Source organism: Centruroides vittatus, unplaced genomic scaffold (assembly GCF_030686945.1).
Source record: "Centruroides vittatus isolate TY-2023 unplaced genomic scaffold, ASM3068694v2 contig_1215, whole genome shotgun sequence".
Classification (NCBI taxonomy): domain Eukaryota; kingdom Metazoa; phylum Arthropoda; class Arachnida; order Scorpiones; family Buthidae; genus Centruroides; species Centruroides vittatus.
Window position 1 is genome coordinate 1,197,852 of NW_027120777.1, and position 19,326 is coordinate 1,217,177.

At 28.0% G+C, this 19,326-nt stretch overlaps 1 protein-coding gene across 1 annotated transcript; it reads right to left on the minus strand.

Moving 5' to 3' along the window:
- Window positions 1-13,450: 13,450 nt before the first annotated feature.
- Window positions 13,451-17,336, minus strand: LOC136987138 (uncharacterized). Its single transcript, XM_067284816.1, has 2 exons — window positions 17,118-17,336; window positions 13,451-13,603 (listed from the first exon to the last, which is right to left on the minus strand). Exons 1-2 carry the CDS (start codon window positions 17,334-17,336, stop codon window positions 13,451-13,453), a joined length of 372 nt encoding a protein of 123 aa, XP_067140917.1.
- Between the last annotated feature and the right edge of the window lie 1,990 nt (window positions 17,337-19,326).

A 19,326-nucleotide genomic window follows, 5' to 3' on the forward strand; every position in this document is an offset into this window, starting at 1 on the left:
AAATTTATCAATAAATCTTTAATTTTTTTTACGATTAAAATGATTCATTCCTCTTTATTTTTTTAAATAAAACACGCGATTGTCTACGTAGAGATCAATTAAAAAGCTTCGTTCTTTAATTATTTAAACACTAAAATGATGTTATTATTGAGCAAATAGTCAGCAGTAAATTAATTTAATATTGTTGGTTTGTGTAAGGCATAATGACCTTTGTTGATCAGACCAGATCCCACAACCAGTTACCAGTGATTTTATTGACTTATCACTATGAAAGGAAATTAATTAATTATCATATAGATCTTAATATTCTAATAATTTATATGTACGAAAATAACAGGTAGGAATATTTATAGTGGTTCTTACCTTTTTGGACTTATGGTACACTTAAACAGTTATGGTACACTATTATTAAAATCGTATTACTAGACCTGCCAACAAGTCGATTACAGAGTTCTAATAGTTTTCCTACGATAGTTTACTGATAAAATCGTCTGAAATATAGTTAAGAACACGTAAAATAAGTTTGTTTTATTTAAAATTTATCGCTTTAATGTTTATTATTATTATTATTATTATTACTGTATTATTATTATTATTATTCATCTCGCGGTACACTTAGAATGATTTCAAAGCACACCGTTGATAACCACTAAATACTAAAGTAATATATTATTATTAATAAAGTTAGCTAAAATAATATAAAAAAAGAAAGAAACAAATATATAAAACTTGGCTCAAAATAATCGGAAATCTGTATAAATTATCCTTAATCCTTAAACCAATCGTTAAATTGTAATATTTTGCTAATTTTCCATATGAAACTAAAAGAAATGAGATTAAATTTTTTTTCTTGTAGCTGATTTAGATACTGTATTTGGTCTGATTTTCGCGAAATTTGATTGGTTGCCCCTGTATATAATACCTGATAATAACAGAATCATACCAGTCATTATAACTCTATTGAGGTAAAACGTTTAAATTAAAATCACGTGACTTCCTATTTAGACCGGAAGTTCGTGTATAGTTAATCCGGGTACTCGGGCTCCTAAGAGTTCCATTTCTGCCCTCGACTTTCATTTATATAACTCCTTTCTCGAGATTAAGAAAGAACAGTTGGAGATTAGATTTATAGGTCTAAATTTTTTTCAAATTGCAGCTCAATTAGCAAAAATAACAATAAAAAACTATAATATGTTAACTTTTTGAAATCCATTTTATGATCGCATTAATTTAATTACATTTACAATTAAATTTTAAAAAAATATAGAAATTCTCTTCCTTCTCATGTCCAAAAGAATTAGAAAAATAATATTTTTTAAAGTTTATTATTACGACTTCAGTATGACGAAGAAGGTTGTTTTCTTTATGATAAATACTTGAAATATAATTGACTAGAATTCATCAGATTTAGAAAAATTTTCTACATTATTTTCAATCCGTATCCTAACTTATTTTGCTGTCTATAAAAAAAAAATTAGACGATATTCTTTTTGTATCGTGTTGTTCAGTATTTTCCAATATATTTATTTATTTATCTTAAGTCCAAATGCACTTAAGATACATAAATCAATGTCTAGAAGAAACGAAACTATTCGATCGTTATTTGGAATATTAAATGAATTTCTTAGTTAATGATTCATTAACAGTTGTGTCTTAATCAGATTTTAAGTACACTCGGTGTATATTGCTTTAAATTATTTTTCTCTTGTGAAATTTTACATTATTAAGAGATATTTTATATGGATAATATTTAAAAATGTTGTCTTTATAATTCTTATCACAAGAGTCATTTAGATTTCTTGACAGCTTTAATGTTTCTCTTCGTTCTCTTCTTTAAAGTCGTCGGATTTTTAATAGAAAACGTATTTTATAAAAAGACGAGAATAAATGTTTATATTTTAAATAATTTTAGAGTGTAGTAAATTAAAAAAAAACGTTATATTTTTCAAAATAATTTTTACTCTGGCAAATTTTATATTTAAAAATTAAGAAAGGATAATATCAGGATAAGGCAACACATAGGAGATCTGCCAATAGGGTGCTTCCTAGGATAACTTTAATAAAAATTGGGCCTACTTAAGTGTTAGATACGAAGGAAAACCGGAAAACTCCACACGGTTGCGTGAAGTTTTCCGGTTTTCCTCCCTGTAACATGTGAACCCGCGACAAAACGGACTCCGCTATTGGCTTGCTTTCGAATCAACTAGCCATCTAGACCTATTCATTGTGATTAACTTGAATATACATATACCTTGCTACTAAGTATACTTTTTATATTACAGTTTCTCAATTGATAATTATAATTAGATATCAATCTGGTTTTGAAATTTTATCGTGTTCAACTACTCTAACAGCAGCCCAAAGACATCAATGGAGTAGAAATAAACGTGGTTTACGACTGCATAAAATGCTCTAAACAGCAAAACATCGATATTTCACGGGAAGAAACAATGTCACAACTGATCGATATATCTGTAGCGCACGTGTCTATGCAAAATGACACAGACACAACCAACAACTGATCTTTTATATAAGCATTCTGAATTCTCTATAATTATTATGTATAAACTTACATATAATATTACAAAAACGTACTAGAATACTAAGAACAATTTAATTAAGCGTTAAAGAATGCAAGTAATCTTTAATTTTAAAATTAAAGATCTTTTATTATAAAATTGATGAAAATAAAATTTTATTTATACTCGTATAATAACTATTTAAGCTAATATACGACGTTACTTAAGAATAAACTTTTTTTATAATTAATTAATTAATTAATGATGTACAAATGTATGATTTTTAGTCCATTTTCTTTGTAATTAGCTTCTCAATTTTCTAATTTATTCTGTTTGAATATATTTTTATGCTAAATACTTATATTAAACTTTTAATTAATATTGCATCAAGACAAGAAATGCTTTTAATATGGGTTCATGTAAAGGTCGATTTGGCGCAAACTAACATGTGAACCACGTGGCCAAACCCAGAAAATTTCACGAGTTAGTCGTGTGAAGTTTTCCAGTTTTTTTACGTTCGTAATACCTAAACAGGAACTAAATTCCCATAGAAAGTCATCCCGAGAGGCACAACCCACTTGGCAGATCGCTTATGCCTTCCTCCGTTACTGCTACAGTCCTACAATCCTTTGTATAAATCATTCTTAATTCATAAAGGATTCTGGTTGGAGATGAAAAATTCTTGCTTTCTCATTTTCGAGCATTCTCTACTGGGTTTTTAAGTCCCAGACTCGACAGTCCATCCTATGAATATCGTCACTTTATAGAAACTAAATTGAAAACCTGAGACGTCCTCCATTAAAAAAAAGTGAAATTAACAGCTCCCTGAAAGAGCCTGGTCATAGAGCAGCAGGACGTCGTAGCGTTATTCAAAGTGTCTCTTTCGAACACGTGAAAGGATTGTGTTTCATTCTATCCTAATAAACCATGGTTTTTAAAAGAGTCCTTCTCCGATGTTTGAAGGGAATAACGGTCTTTGTTCTCTCCAGATGAAATGACGACGAGAAGTTATTCTGTATGGAAATCACAGGTTTCTTAGCATAAAGGCAAACATCACGAAGCCTACGAAACATCGTTTGGGTGATACAATGATACATTTATTCCAGAAGGCTGCAAATAACTCTGAAAATAGTCGCTAGGCAGTATACAACCTGTGAGGTCTCACAATTAAAGCTAAATAACGGTCTTTTTTTGGCGTTATAGTCCTTCAACGACTTTGTCCTGTCTAGATTCAGTTGTCCTACAGCTCTGCATTGTATTGTCAGGTACACATGTGTGAGGCATACAGAAATCATTTATATACAAGGAAAAGCTTGTTGCATTCGCTGAGAACAGCCAAGCAACTTAATTCGCCTATTTGCCAGCTTTCTACTTTCCGATATACAAATTCCACTTTGTATAAATGTTTTTCAGGTAAATTTGCACATACGACACAAATATTGTTATATTCTATTCGGTTTATTTTTGATAAAATAGACAAAATTATAGTTTAGACTTTAATTTTGACACCAGTGTATTTCCATAATTGCCGAAGCAACAACAACTCCCAAAAGATCTCTTCTTGAAAGCTACTGCTGAAGCTGGAGTTTTATTCTCCCTATACTGCATGTTTCTTTACAATATTTGTAAATTTTTACTATTATGCAAATTAATTGTTATGTTAGTTCCGGCTGAAGTCGACTACAGTGTGAATAAATTTCCTCCTACATCAGTAACTTCTAAGAAAAACTCTCTTTTGAGAGTTGCTACTTCGACAATTGTGAACTTTATTGCCATGAATATGAATTTGTTTTTCCTATAGTTTATTTCTAAAGTTTGAAAAGTGGCCAAGCTATTTTTGTAAGTATTTGTGCAATATTTGTAAATTTGTAAACATTTAAAGGCCATTATTGTCTAATATAGAGTAAAATAAAATAAAATATAAGAAAATATATTTTTTCTGTTTATTTCTTTCTATTTCAGTAAAAATATAAATCATATTTTGACTCCCCTTGCCTCGAATCGTCACAACTTCGTGTTCAACGAGAGTGTAATTTCTTAATATACAGTATTTGATTCATATTCTTTTGTAAAAATATTAAGCTTAATAAAAATGAATTATAGCTGACATATAATACAGTTGTTTGTTTTTCTGACAGTTAAATTTGGATTTTTCGGACACTGAATTACAAAAAAATAATATATCATTTTAGTCTTATCTGTAAGAAAAACAAAGCAACTAGCATAACCCATTATTTCACACCAGTGTCGAGTGGATAAAACCAACGAACACCAGTAATAATATTGTAGGTCGAAGGTTCGCATCCGTATCTAACTCTTAAGTCCCCTTTTTCCGTAGAAAAAAGTCCTTTACTGAAGCACTCCCTCCTTGGCAGATCGTCCTTGTGCCTTATCCCATTAATTCTACAATCTTTTATTCTCTTCTAGTGGGTAAAGAAATATTAATTACAAATTTCAAAGATTTTGTTTGTTATATTCAGTTTGAATATTTTTAATAACTGATTATTTTAAAATAATAATGAAATTTACTTCGCGCGGCTTGAAATGATACAGAAATTACTGTAAAATTGTATTTACTTATGGATGAATAGCACGTACAAAGTGCATAAAAAATTGTAAATACTTAGACAAATACAGCATAACTTTGACAGTTATGTAAGATTACACTGAGATCGATTTAACTGAAACAGAACGGATGAAATACTGTAACATAATAACAAATGTTCGTTCACAGTTTCAGAGTTCGTATGACGTATCCATAACATTAGCATTGCTTTAAAGATCGTATTTCTTTCCTCTGAAACTATTTTGTTAGTTCTCGCATGTTGTGGAAAATAAAAATACTTCAGCAGTCAAACTAAGATATAAAAACTATTATTTATTTAACAATAGGACACATTCAAATGTTCTTTTTTGACTATCTACCCTCTCCTACATGATATATTATCCTTTCTTAATTCTTCTATTCATATTAGCTTTATTATGTGATAAAGAATATAAACTTTAAAATGATTTCATGAATACAAACAATCCTTGAAGCTTTTTAATTAACATTTTATTACGTTTTACTGTATATTCAGAATTGTCATGCAGGAAAAAATATCTTTAATATTAGTGATTAGTAAGTACATCGAACACTTGTTACTAACTCTCTGTAAATATACAGAGTGTTCGAAAAGTCTCTTCGTAGTGGGTATTGAAGGTTAAACAAAGGCACCGTGCACATGCAAACAATGCATCAAAAAGTGTTCCCAAAACCAATCAACGAGATGAACAAACGCAGCCTACAATACCCACTAAGGATAGACTTTTTTAATACCCAATACTACGTACATATTATGAGAAATACAACTGAACCTCCAAACAACCGTCTATGGCCTTTGTTCAGAGGTTTCACTGTTTCTCTTAATATGCACTATAAGTTTTATTTAAATATTAAGTTTAACTATATAACGTCTAATTTGATTAAAATGCTTTAATTTTCTAATTTTTTATATATTTTATAAACTATACCGTATTATAATATAAGATATACAAAGAATAAGATAGTAGTCTACTTCATTTTAATAACTTCTCTATAACGTCTTCATATGAGTAGTTACAGATTGCGTTTTATGAAAGCCTGTTTGTATCATAAATAAAATTTAGAAAACATTTTACTTTACAAATATAATAAAATAATTCTCACGCTGAAATTCTAAAAGTTGCTGAAAATTGCACACAAACCTGCATAGAAGAGTTTCACTAAGATTCGAGTCTGAGACAGAAATTAACGTAATAAAAATTAAATTAAATTACACTTAATTAAAATCTACATTATCTGTATAATTAAAAGTAAAAATATATTTAATTTTCTTAGTTAAAACTATTTTTTTGTTTGTTTTTTAGTTGCATGAAACAGCAATTTATATCAAAATACAAAATAAATAATTCAGAACTACAGATCCCTCGTAGATTTAAAGCGAGTGGGAATTAATGTCAAATTATATTATTTTAACTGGTATAGAATTTCAAAGAGAAATTCAGAAGATAAAAGTAACAAAGATGATACTTAGCTTTTCTATTTCTTTTTCATTTAGAATGAAAGTTGCATTAGTAGGGACCGTTTGATTTAGTAATTTCAATCAATGTTAAGTTGGAGAATAGTTTTTGGAACGAATAATGTTTGTGTAATTTTTCAATAGGAGAAAAACTAATTATACCATTGTGGAAACTCTTTATTTATTTATCTGTGTTCTTTAAATGTCTTTTGTATTGTATGAGTTAGAATTTATTATCATTTAACAAAGTTAAAAAGTTGTTTTGGAATGAATGGGTTTAGGTGTTTGCCACGTTTCTAATCTCTTAATTCTCTTGTATTTTGCAGAAAGAGATCTAACTTTATACAGTTTGCGATTGAATAGACAATTACTTTTCTCTATTAGAATGATTGGTGATTTGTAGTAGGCCAACGTAAAAGAAAACTGCCCGAAATGTTCGAGTTAAACAAGTGTTTTTTTTCTATCGTTAAACAAACTTTGTGTCATAAACAATGTAAACAAACAATATTCGTTGAAGTTAGTATTTTTAAATTTCTTTCTTGTAAGAAATCCATTATACTTGTTTAAAAGGATAGCAAATTGATTAAAAATGTGCAAAATTGACAAAATTTAAAGCATTAAAAATTTAGAGGAAATGAATTTAAGTACTTATCTCTCTCTCCCTTCTCCCTCTTTCTCTCTTTCTCTGTCTTTTCCCCTTCTCTCTGTCTTTTTCCCCGATTCTCTGTCTTTCTCTCCCTCTCTCTCTTTATCTCTTCTCTCTATTTATCTTTCTCTCTCCTCTATATTTGTCTTTCTCTCCCCCTCTCTTTCTGTCTTCCTCTCTCCACTCTATTCGTCTTCCTCTCTCCTCTCTATTCGTCTTCCTCTCTCCTCTCTATCTGTCTTTCTCTCTCCCTCTCCTCTTTATCTGTTTTTCTCTCCCCCTCACTCTCTGTCTTTCTCTCCCTCTCTTTCTTTATCTCTTCTCTCTATTTGTCTTTTTATTCTCCTCTCTCTCTGTCTTTCCCTTCTTCCTCTCCCTGTCTCTCTCCCAGTTCTCTTTTCTTTCTCTTTAAATAAATAATACATTTTTGAAATATTTTCGAAAAAAATAAACGTATTAAATGAAATTTCTTTTCCAAAACTTTGAAAACTTAGAATATAGTTTTTAAAACTGATTTAATAAAGAAATTAATCATAAATTTAACGTATATATTGGCATCGAATGGCAGATGCAGATTAAATAATCATATTTACTGTAAGAAAAGATTATCAAATATAAATACAGTGGTACCTCATACTTCGAACATTCCAATGCATAACGAACGTTCTAGACTTTAATCATTAAATTCGAGCAATAATTCATTCTTCATTATTCTAATAGAGCAATTTGATAGGGCAACTTCGAACAATTCAGAGTTCGAATGGCACCACTGTACGTGAAAAATCTACGTTAATTACTTAAAATTCATAGCTTTCGTGTAATTTACTATTAATTAATTTACTGAGTCTACGAAGAGAATTTGTTCTAAATTTTAAATATACTTCGTAAGAAAAGCAGAAAATATCAAAAATCAATTACGGTATTGTTTATAATCTTGATTTTCCACTTGAAAAAGATGAATAATCAGTAGGAAAATCTCTAGTGGTAACTAGAAATTTAGTGAAAAGTTCTCTAATTTTACTAAATCTTCGTGAGTAAAGTTACGATTTAAATTACACAATTTCTTAATGTTTAATTTCAGTTTTTATTCAAAAATTTTATTCTTTTTCCTATATAAGTCCAGTGAATTCTTAACAAGATATTCTCAAGTAAAGTTTGCTTTCGTTGCGAAGAAACTTCTTATGAACATAGGAGGTGTTCCATCAAATTTGGAAGAAAAATTACAAAATAAATATGAATTGAGATTGATTGGAAGATTACAATAGTTTAAAATATACTTATCTCAACTTCTTCAATCCATTCTCATTAAAATTATCACCATCCAACTTAACTAGATGAGCATCTTTTTATTATTTTACATTCTTCTCCCGTATATCTTCGTAGAAATTCTTCAGTTTTTTTCTTTTGTTAACATCTATTACACTTTACTCTAAGTAATCTAAGTGTAAATTACTAAATATAATTGAATACTTTTAAGATAATTAAAATTTAAAGGAGCTACCAAAGGAGAAATAATTTCTTACCTTTTCGTCTTCATCAGTGTAAAATCAATATTCTAAGTTGATAAGAATATTCATGTATCCATTATTTATCATGTTAATGACATTCTTAGTACATAATTTAATTATTGAAATATAATTAAATATATATTATTAATTAACATGACTTGAGACAGATGTAGATCCCTGGCCATTCACAAATGTCAGCCATCGCATCCCGATAACATGATAAATCTCTCTCTGTCTGAGAATCTGTGTAAATTTTAAACGATTAGACGATACTTTAACGATTGCAAAGGTTAAAATTAGTTATATAAAATAGTAAATTAAGCAAACTTTTAAAAAATATTTGAGTAAATTGGTAGGATTTAACCAAAGCAGTAGATACATAAGATGATGGATAAACAAAAGCCACGAAAGTATATGAATAAAATCAATGAAACAAATAAGAAAATAGGTTTATTTACTACTAAACAAAGAAAAATTTAATTTAATATCATATTTTTTACAATAGGAAAATCTGAAAATTTTGTATTTTATGTTCTAGAAGCGCAAGAAATGATCCTGCAACTCCTCTCTTCTTCCACATCTGTTAACTCATTCTATTGTATACTTTCTAAAATATATGAAATTATACAATTAATATATTTATTATTCGATAAATATTTGAAAAAAATAGTAGATAATTATATATATTTATTGATATATTCGAACTTATTTTAAAAAATTTATTTCTAAATAATTGTATAATTTTTCCCATTTAGACGTTATATGTAAAAAATTTAATTACCTTGATTCCTAGAATATTTTAAGTATTAATGCAGATAAAAGCTTTTAAAAATGAATGTCTTGCTGTAATTTATTACAATTTTACAATAAATTATTAAAAAGTTTTAATTTATAATCAAAATCTGTAAGTTGTTTGATGAAATATGAATAAGTATACAAATAAAATGACTGTATTTATATTTATTAATTTAATATTATGTTATATTAAAGTAAATTCTTAAAATTTTTCAAAAAATTCCGAAGATTTCTTTGTAAAAAATATCAGAAATCTTAAGAAATTTTTGTAGAAACATTACAAAAGATTCACGAAGCATCAAATCTCATAGTGAATATGTACAGAAAGTATTTACAAAATAACTTTATAAGAAAGGTTCAAATTTCAACTCTACGAGAAAATTTCGTGAAAAATATCACATGAAAACTTCATAAGAAAGCTTTAAAATTCACTTTTACATCAAACAAAACTTCATGGCAAAGTTCTACAAAGACACTACACAAGAAATCTTCAAAATTCATCTTCCTAAGAAAACATTACGAGAAAATTTCATGAAAAAAATTACAAGAGAACTTGATGACAAACTTTTACATAAAAATTCATTATTAAAATAAAAAATTTCTTTCTAAAAGAGAACTTAAATCTTTACTTCTTTAAGAGATCTTCAAAATTCTTAATTAATATTAATAATAATAAAGGAAAATAACATAAAAACATTGGAGCAATAATTAATACAATTAGTTAATTGCATTCAGATATTTAAAAGCGAAGAAAAACAATTTCTATTCGTCTTCAACTGCTATTTTTACTAATTACATTAAGTAAATTGTAATTTTAAAAAACTTACAATTTCTAAATCATGTTTGAAGTGAAAAAACTTCAATTGAACGTAATTTAAAAGCGTGTTGTATTACAGAATTAAAACATTGACTAAAAACTTTTCTAAAATTTACTGAAAAATCGATAAAATTTTACTTTAAATACAAATAAAACTATTTTACTTAATGAAATTTAATGTAATAAAATAAATAATTTAATTTAATTTATTCCATTTTTTTAATTATTATTAAAGTAAAATGAATATTTATGAATTCAATTTTTTATTTGCATTACTATTTTTATACATAACTCGAAAATAAAATGATAATAGTAATTTATATCAATGTATATAATTTGTTTCTAGAATATTTATTTGTAAATAAAAGAGAAAATCCTCGAGTGAACGATTTATTATCCACATTTTACATCTCTGGGGTGCTTTAGAACTTCATTAATATAATTTTAAATTAGTTTATAGAATAATTTTATGTTAATATATAGGTTTATATTAATAATTAGTAACAAGGATTAAAAATTAGAATGAAATATAAAGAAAAACAATTGAAGTTTCTGATTATCGTGACTAAAGTGCCCTTTATTCGTATTTAATGGTCTAAATGCAAACGAATCTGGTATAGTGACGTTTCAAGACACCAGGAAGGAAAGAAAATAGCAGAATTATGTTTATTGTATACATACAGTGTAATGGGAGGAAGACATGATTAAATTGAGGTACATCGCACCCAGTATATTGTGCTGTGCATGCAAATTTCGCGTTTGTTGCGTGCTACCTTCATAATGTAGCAATTTTAATGGGCAGCATTGTAATATATGCGTTATTATGTCTTATTATGATACATATGTTTAATAAAAATTATTATTATTTGTAAATAAATATTTATTTAAACAATATGCAGTACTTTTGTTTGTTAATCAGCTTGTTTGCAATGATATTTGCAAAATTTGAACACAAAAAAGAACTTTCAATGTAACGACACGGTTTTACTTTTTCACCAACAATTTCTTATCTACTGCTTTTCCATGTATAATAGTACCCATAGAGCCCATTAGCACGGCTGTAGATCTGGGCTTCTTTTCTATACTGTACAGTACATAAGACATCATACGAGTGTAAACTGATATACTGACTTACGTACTGACTTCTGAACCAGATGGCAGAAATTTCATAACTTGGATTAAGCAATAAAACTTGCTGCTTTTGGGCCCACGCAGCCTTCATTATAATAAGTACAGTACCTTCTCAGTAGTAAAAACAACGCGACAGACTGAACGGCGAGATTTCCAGTTTCAATACCCTCAGTCGATACTGGTCCGCATCGATACTTTAAGACCGATACCGATACTTTTGTGGTATTGGGACATTTCTAGTTCAGTGCATTGTTACAAAACCAACAGTTTCCTTCTGACAAGGAAATACGAATGACTTTTGCATTCACCTTCATTGCCAGTATGGAAATGGATGTATCTTCGCTCCTTGGGATCTTCTGTGGCAACGACGAAAATTTTAACCTCAGTGGGACAGTGAACACCCGTAATTGTCGTATATGTGTCACAGAAAACTTTCATGTGTTTCATCATACTGCACTGCACTCACCTAAAGTTAGTGTAGTGTGGATAATGGATTCACAGCCACATTTATTCATGGATCATTCTTCTTTAATGAATCTACCAATGGACCATAACTGAACACTAAGAAAGTGTGTTTTATCGAATTGAGCACTTAGCGATCAACTGTCAGTACATAGTGTTGAACACTTAAATAGTGCTATTTATCGAGGACGAGTGGAAAATTTAGTAGCGCCTTGGAAGACAGCATCACACTGCACATGAGGAGCGTAACAAAGAATCAATTGTGAATACACTGATAATTGCCTTCAGGTTTACACGTTCAGAATGGGAGACCATATCGAGAAGTATCACCTTCTTGATTATCTTCTACAGTACAAATACAATGTTTGTTACTTGCAGCACCAAACATGCCTCAGTAGTGTGTATTGCTAAGTTTTTGATCGTTATCCTATTAGATATATGGTTGCATTTGGACTACTAAGTATCTCCAGACAGTGTTGAATAGGGGTACTTCAATTATGATCACGCAGTAGTTGGGAGAATAATAGTACGTATTACATAGTTACGAAAAAACAGTACTTAAGAAAATTGCTTACAACTTATTTTCTCTTGTGGAAAACTTCACTCATTCAATTAGTAAACTAAGAAAAGAAGATAACAAGGTTTAAAAAATTTATTGTTAGGTAATAATATATACTGTATATATATTATTAACGTTATTCGGAATAATATATAGATATTATTTATTGACGTTTTTCGAAGGTGACTCTATTTAGGAGAGCGCTATATCGAGATTTGGCAAAATATTATATGTACAGTACTTAATCTGTATGTATCTAATGTATGTAATAACTAAGTGTACTTAACTCTTATTTGCATAAAGCAAAATAAGAATTAAAACAAACTTTTCTAGTATATTTTAACATTTACCTATATATATATAAAATTAACTAATTATTTTTTAAAATTATTAGTTTGCTCTATACAAATAAGAGTTAAGTACACTTCGTTATGTCTTTTTATATATATTTTTTTTTACAAAAAATGTTTTCTCGTCTCATTAAAACTTTGATCACTGACTTTGAAATTCTAATATTTAAATATTGGATTTTCAATACTTAGAAAAATTTATTTGAGTTAAGGATTTACTTGTACATTTAGGAAGAAATCCGTTTATTTTACTTCTTTATCTTTTAAAATAATTTTTAATATACATCATCATTAACTCGTTCTCAGAAGATGCTAATAAAAATAATTATAATCGGTATGAAACGTTTCTTTAATTAAAAAATACAATTCATTTCGATAGGAGTGAATATTTTTTAAATGAAGTATTAAATAAATAATTTCTTTATAGAAATTTTCTATATATTATCCAATTTTTAAATTATTTTAAAATATATTTTCATTACTCGAAATTACTCCCTCATAAAAGTAAACAATTTTTTCCCTTGAAGTTATTTGACTTTTCATCTTTTATATTAATTTAATATTTTAATATTTAAATTTTTATAAAATAATAAAAATTTCCATTTGTAACTTGATTCCATCTTTCATGAATTTAATATTATCGTACTCCTCCTATTCCTTCTCTTTCTCTTCCACTTCTTCCTCTTCCTCCTCCATTTTTTCCCTTCTTCCTCTTCTTTCTCCTCTTCTTCCTCCTCTTCTTCCTCCACTTCTTCCTCCACTTTTTCCTTCTCCTCCTCCAACGTTATTATCAATTATATAAAAAATGAAAATGACATTGATATTTTATCATCATCTAGGCTTTATAATTGTGTATGCATGGTGTATATATATACTCGTATAAATTATTCATAGTGTTTAGTGGTTTCATCCATTCGGCCACTGGCGAGCCATTAAGAAAAAAGTATTCTGAGAATTTGACAATTTGCACTTATTGGGCTGCAATTTTCAAATTGTAGACCTATAAATTCCTACCGTCGTCGGTCTGTTTGTCTGTCTCTCTTTCCTTAACTCGAAAACGGCGTTACATAGACGAAATTCGAGATCAGATATCGAAAGGTTAGGACAGGAGACCCTGATTAACTACGTACGAACTTTAGGTCTAAAATGGGTCACATGATTTCAACGCAAAATTGTTTTTTAGAACGAAATTAGATAGATGATCGGTCTTACTCTATTGTTATCAGGTAAAGTATAATGTACAGAGGCAAGACACTACTAAAATCGAATATTTATAGGCATTCTTGTTACAAGATGGAGTTCAATATTGTCTTTTAAGTTCTAATATCGTTGAAATTTGGAATAAATTAGCTTAAGTTACGAAACTTTCGTGAATTTAAAACATCTGCGTAATAAATATTAACTGTTATAAGCAATTTATGCAAAATATAATTAGTTTTGCAGGGCGTATAAAGTGATGTCTAAGCGATTGATATTGTTTCTCTGGCCATATTGGACACGACATAACTCAGTAAAATAATTAGAAATTATAAAAATATGCGAGTTAATTTATTGTCCAGTATGTTTCTTAACAGATTTCTACATTAGTGATTTTTACGAAGTTTTCTACTTGATTCATTAAATTTTATATTAAGTGAATTTTCAATTTTTTAAAAATTTATCTGTATAATAAATATAATTTCAATTATTCATCCGTATAAAATATTAAATGATTAATATCATATTCTTAATTAAATCGAAGGAAATTAATATTGTATCCATTAATATAGTTATAGAGTTTTTAAACATGTTTTATAAAATTTTGATAAAATTTAATTTCTTATATCGATAATTAATACAAAACTTGATTATTTAGTCATTATTATAAAGAAAATAAACGAATTTTCGTTAAAATAATCAAAAATTTTAATTAGAAGCTCAATAAAAGAAAAAAACAATCCACCAACGAGTTGCTTAAAAAAATAAAACTCATCTCTACCCTCAAAATTAAGCCTTTTTCCATCTTATAATAATTAATAATACATTAAAAAATTTTCATAATAAAATCTAATAACAGATGGCGCCACCCGCAAACTCTGCCGGGAAAGTTATCCAACTCGTCGCTGGATTTTTTTACGGAGTAATTATTTCAAACATTTACTTATATTCACTTATGTTTAAAGATAAACATAAAAATTATAAATTAAATTATTTCATAGAATAATATAAAAATTTAAAATGTAATTATTATACAGATAAGCTAATTTAATCTAAAACTTGGAGGTTGAAAACGTTCAAAACATTTGGATGTTTGAGGGTTTTATGCTGAATTTTATATGTTTTATATTTAAAAAATTAATTTTTATGAGAATATTGTTCTATAAAAACACTCTTTTCGTATATATTGGTAAATTCAATTCATTAAACTGATCGATTTTACACCTGGATACAAACTGGGATTTTACACGAATAAGAAATTCTGCAACCCAGGACGAACTTTTATGGGAATCTAGCCCCTATTTAGATGCTAAACACCTGATGAAACCCGGAAAACTCCATGCTGGTGAGGCGCGAATCCACCACCAACTATCAGTGCTCAACAATGGCGCGTTATAGCTTGATGGAACCCAGATGAATTTGAAATAGGGGGCCTCATATAGTGTTGACTTCAAAAATTTTTATTTGGGGGAAATATTTTGTTATAAAAGATTGGTTTGGGTTTCTTTGTTGCTGGTAGCCCCTGGCAATTTTCTTTTTAGTCCATAGGATAACGCGTCACTGGTACTCCATGGTTTCAACCTTCATCTGGATATCTTCAGCAATTTCATATGTTAGAAAAAATATCGGTAAAAATTAAATTTAATTAAATTATATACAATAAATAAATGTTAAAAACTTGCAATTTTACGCAAGACCTTACAAATTATTAACATCGGATAAAGGGCTAAAGAAACTACTTTTCTACCAAAAAAAGTAGTATAAATTTAAGCTAGAAAATAGCTTTTTACTCGTTTTCACGAGAAATTTTATTTTCGTTTCGTAGAACGATTCGTAAATTTCCAAAACGGATCAAGTTGTCATTGCATAAAGTTCAATATCTTGCTTTGCATTACTGGAAAATCGATTTCTTGAAAAGGTTACATTTTCCAATCAAGAATGCTGCCATTTTATTTCAATCGGATAATAATAAATGGTCTGAATTATGACTTGAAATCACTTAAATTGAGTCAAATTCAAAGGTATTAAATAACTTTTAAGATTCCGCAGAATTCCAAGATAAAGAAACAGAAATAACAAACTTCTTCATGATACCTAAGCCGATACATTGCCACTGTCGTCCACCTGACGTCTGTCCTTTGTTAATCTTTAGAACAGAATAAAATAGACGAAAATCGAGACCAGAACTGGAAAGCGTAGAGGTTTATCGCTCCGATTAACTGTACACGAACTTCCGATTTGACCCGGATATGACGTGATTATTACAATAATATACGGTTAAAAATTTGCAATTCGGAACTACGGTTTTTGAGAGAAATTTAACACATTAATTAAATATATATAGAAATTGATTATATATATATATAATGCTCTCTTAGTAATGATGAGAATTAATGAGACTTTATCAATCCATGTTTAACTTTATTAAATAGAAAATTAAAATTAAATTTTTGTTTAAAATTAGCAACATTTGAGAAAATTTCATTTTATTGTCAACGATTCTTTTAAAATTATTTAAATTTATTTAGGAATTAATTAAATAATAAATTACATCAAAATAAAACGCTATACTTTAATTTAAAATTAATTTTTTTAAATAAATTTCTCAAAAAATTTGTAACTTTTTATGTCAAAGCAAACAAAAATAAAATGTTTCTCATTTTTTATATTTTTATATTTATAACTTGAATAATTCATATAATATAAAGAATATATCTATGTCAAAATCTACAAAAAGTTTATTTACACTTTAGACAAAATGGAAGTAGTTTTTCGCTCTACTTCTTTAAAATTTTTTTTTTTTTTAATTCTTTGAATTAAGTAGTTATAAAATGCATTAGTTTTCTCAAAATAGTGTACACTTTTATATCAATTTGACTTTATTCCTACGCGTATATTGTATTGGAAAAGTGTAAAATGACGTCAAATCGACGTAAAAGTGTTTACTATTCTGACAAAACAAATACATCTATTGTAAGAATTCTCTCTCCTCTTCTATCCTTTCTCTTTCATTTTTCTCCCTTTTCTCTTCTTGCTTTTCTGCTCTCTTTTCTCTTATTTTTGTTTTTATGTCTATTTTCTTCTGTTTTTAACTTTTCTTCTTTTTCTTCTTTTCTCTACTCTAATATCCGTTCTCTTTTCTGTCTTCGCGTCTTCATTCTTTTTTCCGTATTCTTGTATCTCTTCTCTTTTTTCTCTATTATCTTCCCTCTTTTCTGCCTTCAATCTTTTTTTTTCTCTACTATCTCCTGTCTTTTCTGCTTTCCAGTTCTGTTCTTTTTCTATGCTCTTCCTTCCCTCTTCTCTCTTCATCTTCCCTTTTCTGCTCTCCACCTCATCTCTCTTTCATATAAATACATATTTTAATCTTATTTTTCAAACTTTTAATTCCCAATAATTGACTCTTGTTATAATTTTACAGCATACAAGAGCTGTTCAATTATAGTATAATGTTCGTGGATAAAGCAATCACAATAAGGATTTAGATAAGGGAATTATAGTAAATTGTTGACGTCAGCTAAGATTGATCTTTATCCTAAATCTTCGCTTAAGACAATAAGTTTATTACATTGTATCACAATTAATGACATCTGTTAGAAGCAATATTTTGTCAATTGTCAAAAAACAAATTATTATTATTATTATTGATTTCTTTATTAAATGAAGTATAAGAAACTGTGTTTTAGCAATGATTACAGCTGCAAAAAATGAAAATAGGATATATTTTTTCGATTTTTTTACCGTGTTTTTTAGTCAAATAAATGGTATGAAACATATGACATGATAAAGATCTAATAATTTATTTATAGAGCTATTTAGAAAAGTACTTTTGATATTAGACAGTGAATAAAATTGGTTATTTATTCGAAACAAGAAGAAAAACCGTTTATTTTTTTATTTTATTATATATATATATATATTAGAAGTTAAAGAAGAAAAATTTTAGTTCTTTTATCTAGTTTTGTAAAATTAATAATATATATTTTTTAATAATAAATTTATAGAAAATTCTGCGAAGTTCGCACTTGAATAAAATAGTCATTTATACGTTTTTACAATGTTTAACCGACATTTAGGCCACCTTGTTTAGTTCAGTAAGAAATAAATACGCTTCAAAAAATATTCCAAAGTTAAGTGTATCTCTAGCATTTAACGTGTTCAGTTCTCGTTTCAGCACAACAGGGTGGCCCAAAATTTAATTAACAACGCAAAAATTGCTGAAATTATTGCGAATAATAGCGTGAAAGCAATACGATGTGTGAATAAAGCGTAAATTTAACGCATTCTAATTGTTAACTGACTTTCGGGAGCACAATTTCTATAACTTCGATTCAAATTAATTTATTTATTTATAAATTTAAAATGTTATTGAAGAAATAAATGAAAAATAATTTGTAAAATATGTCGAATGCCTAGGAGTTTCTATTAATCTTTAATATTTTCTTCCCCGTAGTAATGTTAGAAATCAAATTATACACTTTTTTTTCCTAGAAAATTGATATAATTTATCCATTTTCTTTTAGTATTTGACATAGAAACTTCCATTTTCATATTAATGCGTAATGTTTCAATGCCATTTTTTTACGTGTAATAATCTCCAGACAAAACTTTTCGCTTAATCAATATCTCATTTGTTATTTGATATAAAGATAGTCGTCTTTCTTCTGTATTTCTGTTGAGATTCTTTGATATAATTTACTTATAAATATGATTTATAGACTTTAAAAGTATTGGAAAAATTCTTATTCAACATCACGTTGGACAATATTGATTTTATTCTTTTATATTCTGATATTAAATGGGTCAGTTACAACATTTAGATATACGGACATTCGTTTGTTTTTTTCGTATTTAAAGAATACTTTTTAAAGGCGAGTTGCGTAACTTTCCTGGCAAAAGCAAAACTAATAATGAAGCTTAATTTTGATGGTAGAGATGCGTTTTATAAAACATTGTAAATGCTAGTAGCGAGTAAAGTATCATTGTGTCTGACTCCACGCGCGATATGATATATGACCCCCTGTCTATCTCCCCACTCCCTCGACCTCTAACCACCAAAATTTAATAGAAACAGTACCCCTAACACACACATATCTCTGCAAAATTTCAGAAATTTTCGACAAAAATCGTATGAGTTATTAAACATCAAATTGGGTGAACAAAATCGTGTTTCACTCACGCGCGCTCGCACACACATGCACACTCACTCTCACACTCATCCATACATATATAAAAAAAACCCCAACTTTTGTTTGTATTTCTCAACATTTCATGGTTCTCTCAGTCCAAAATATAAAAATCT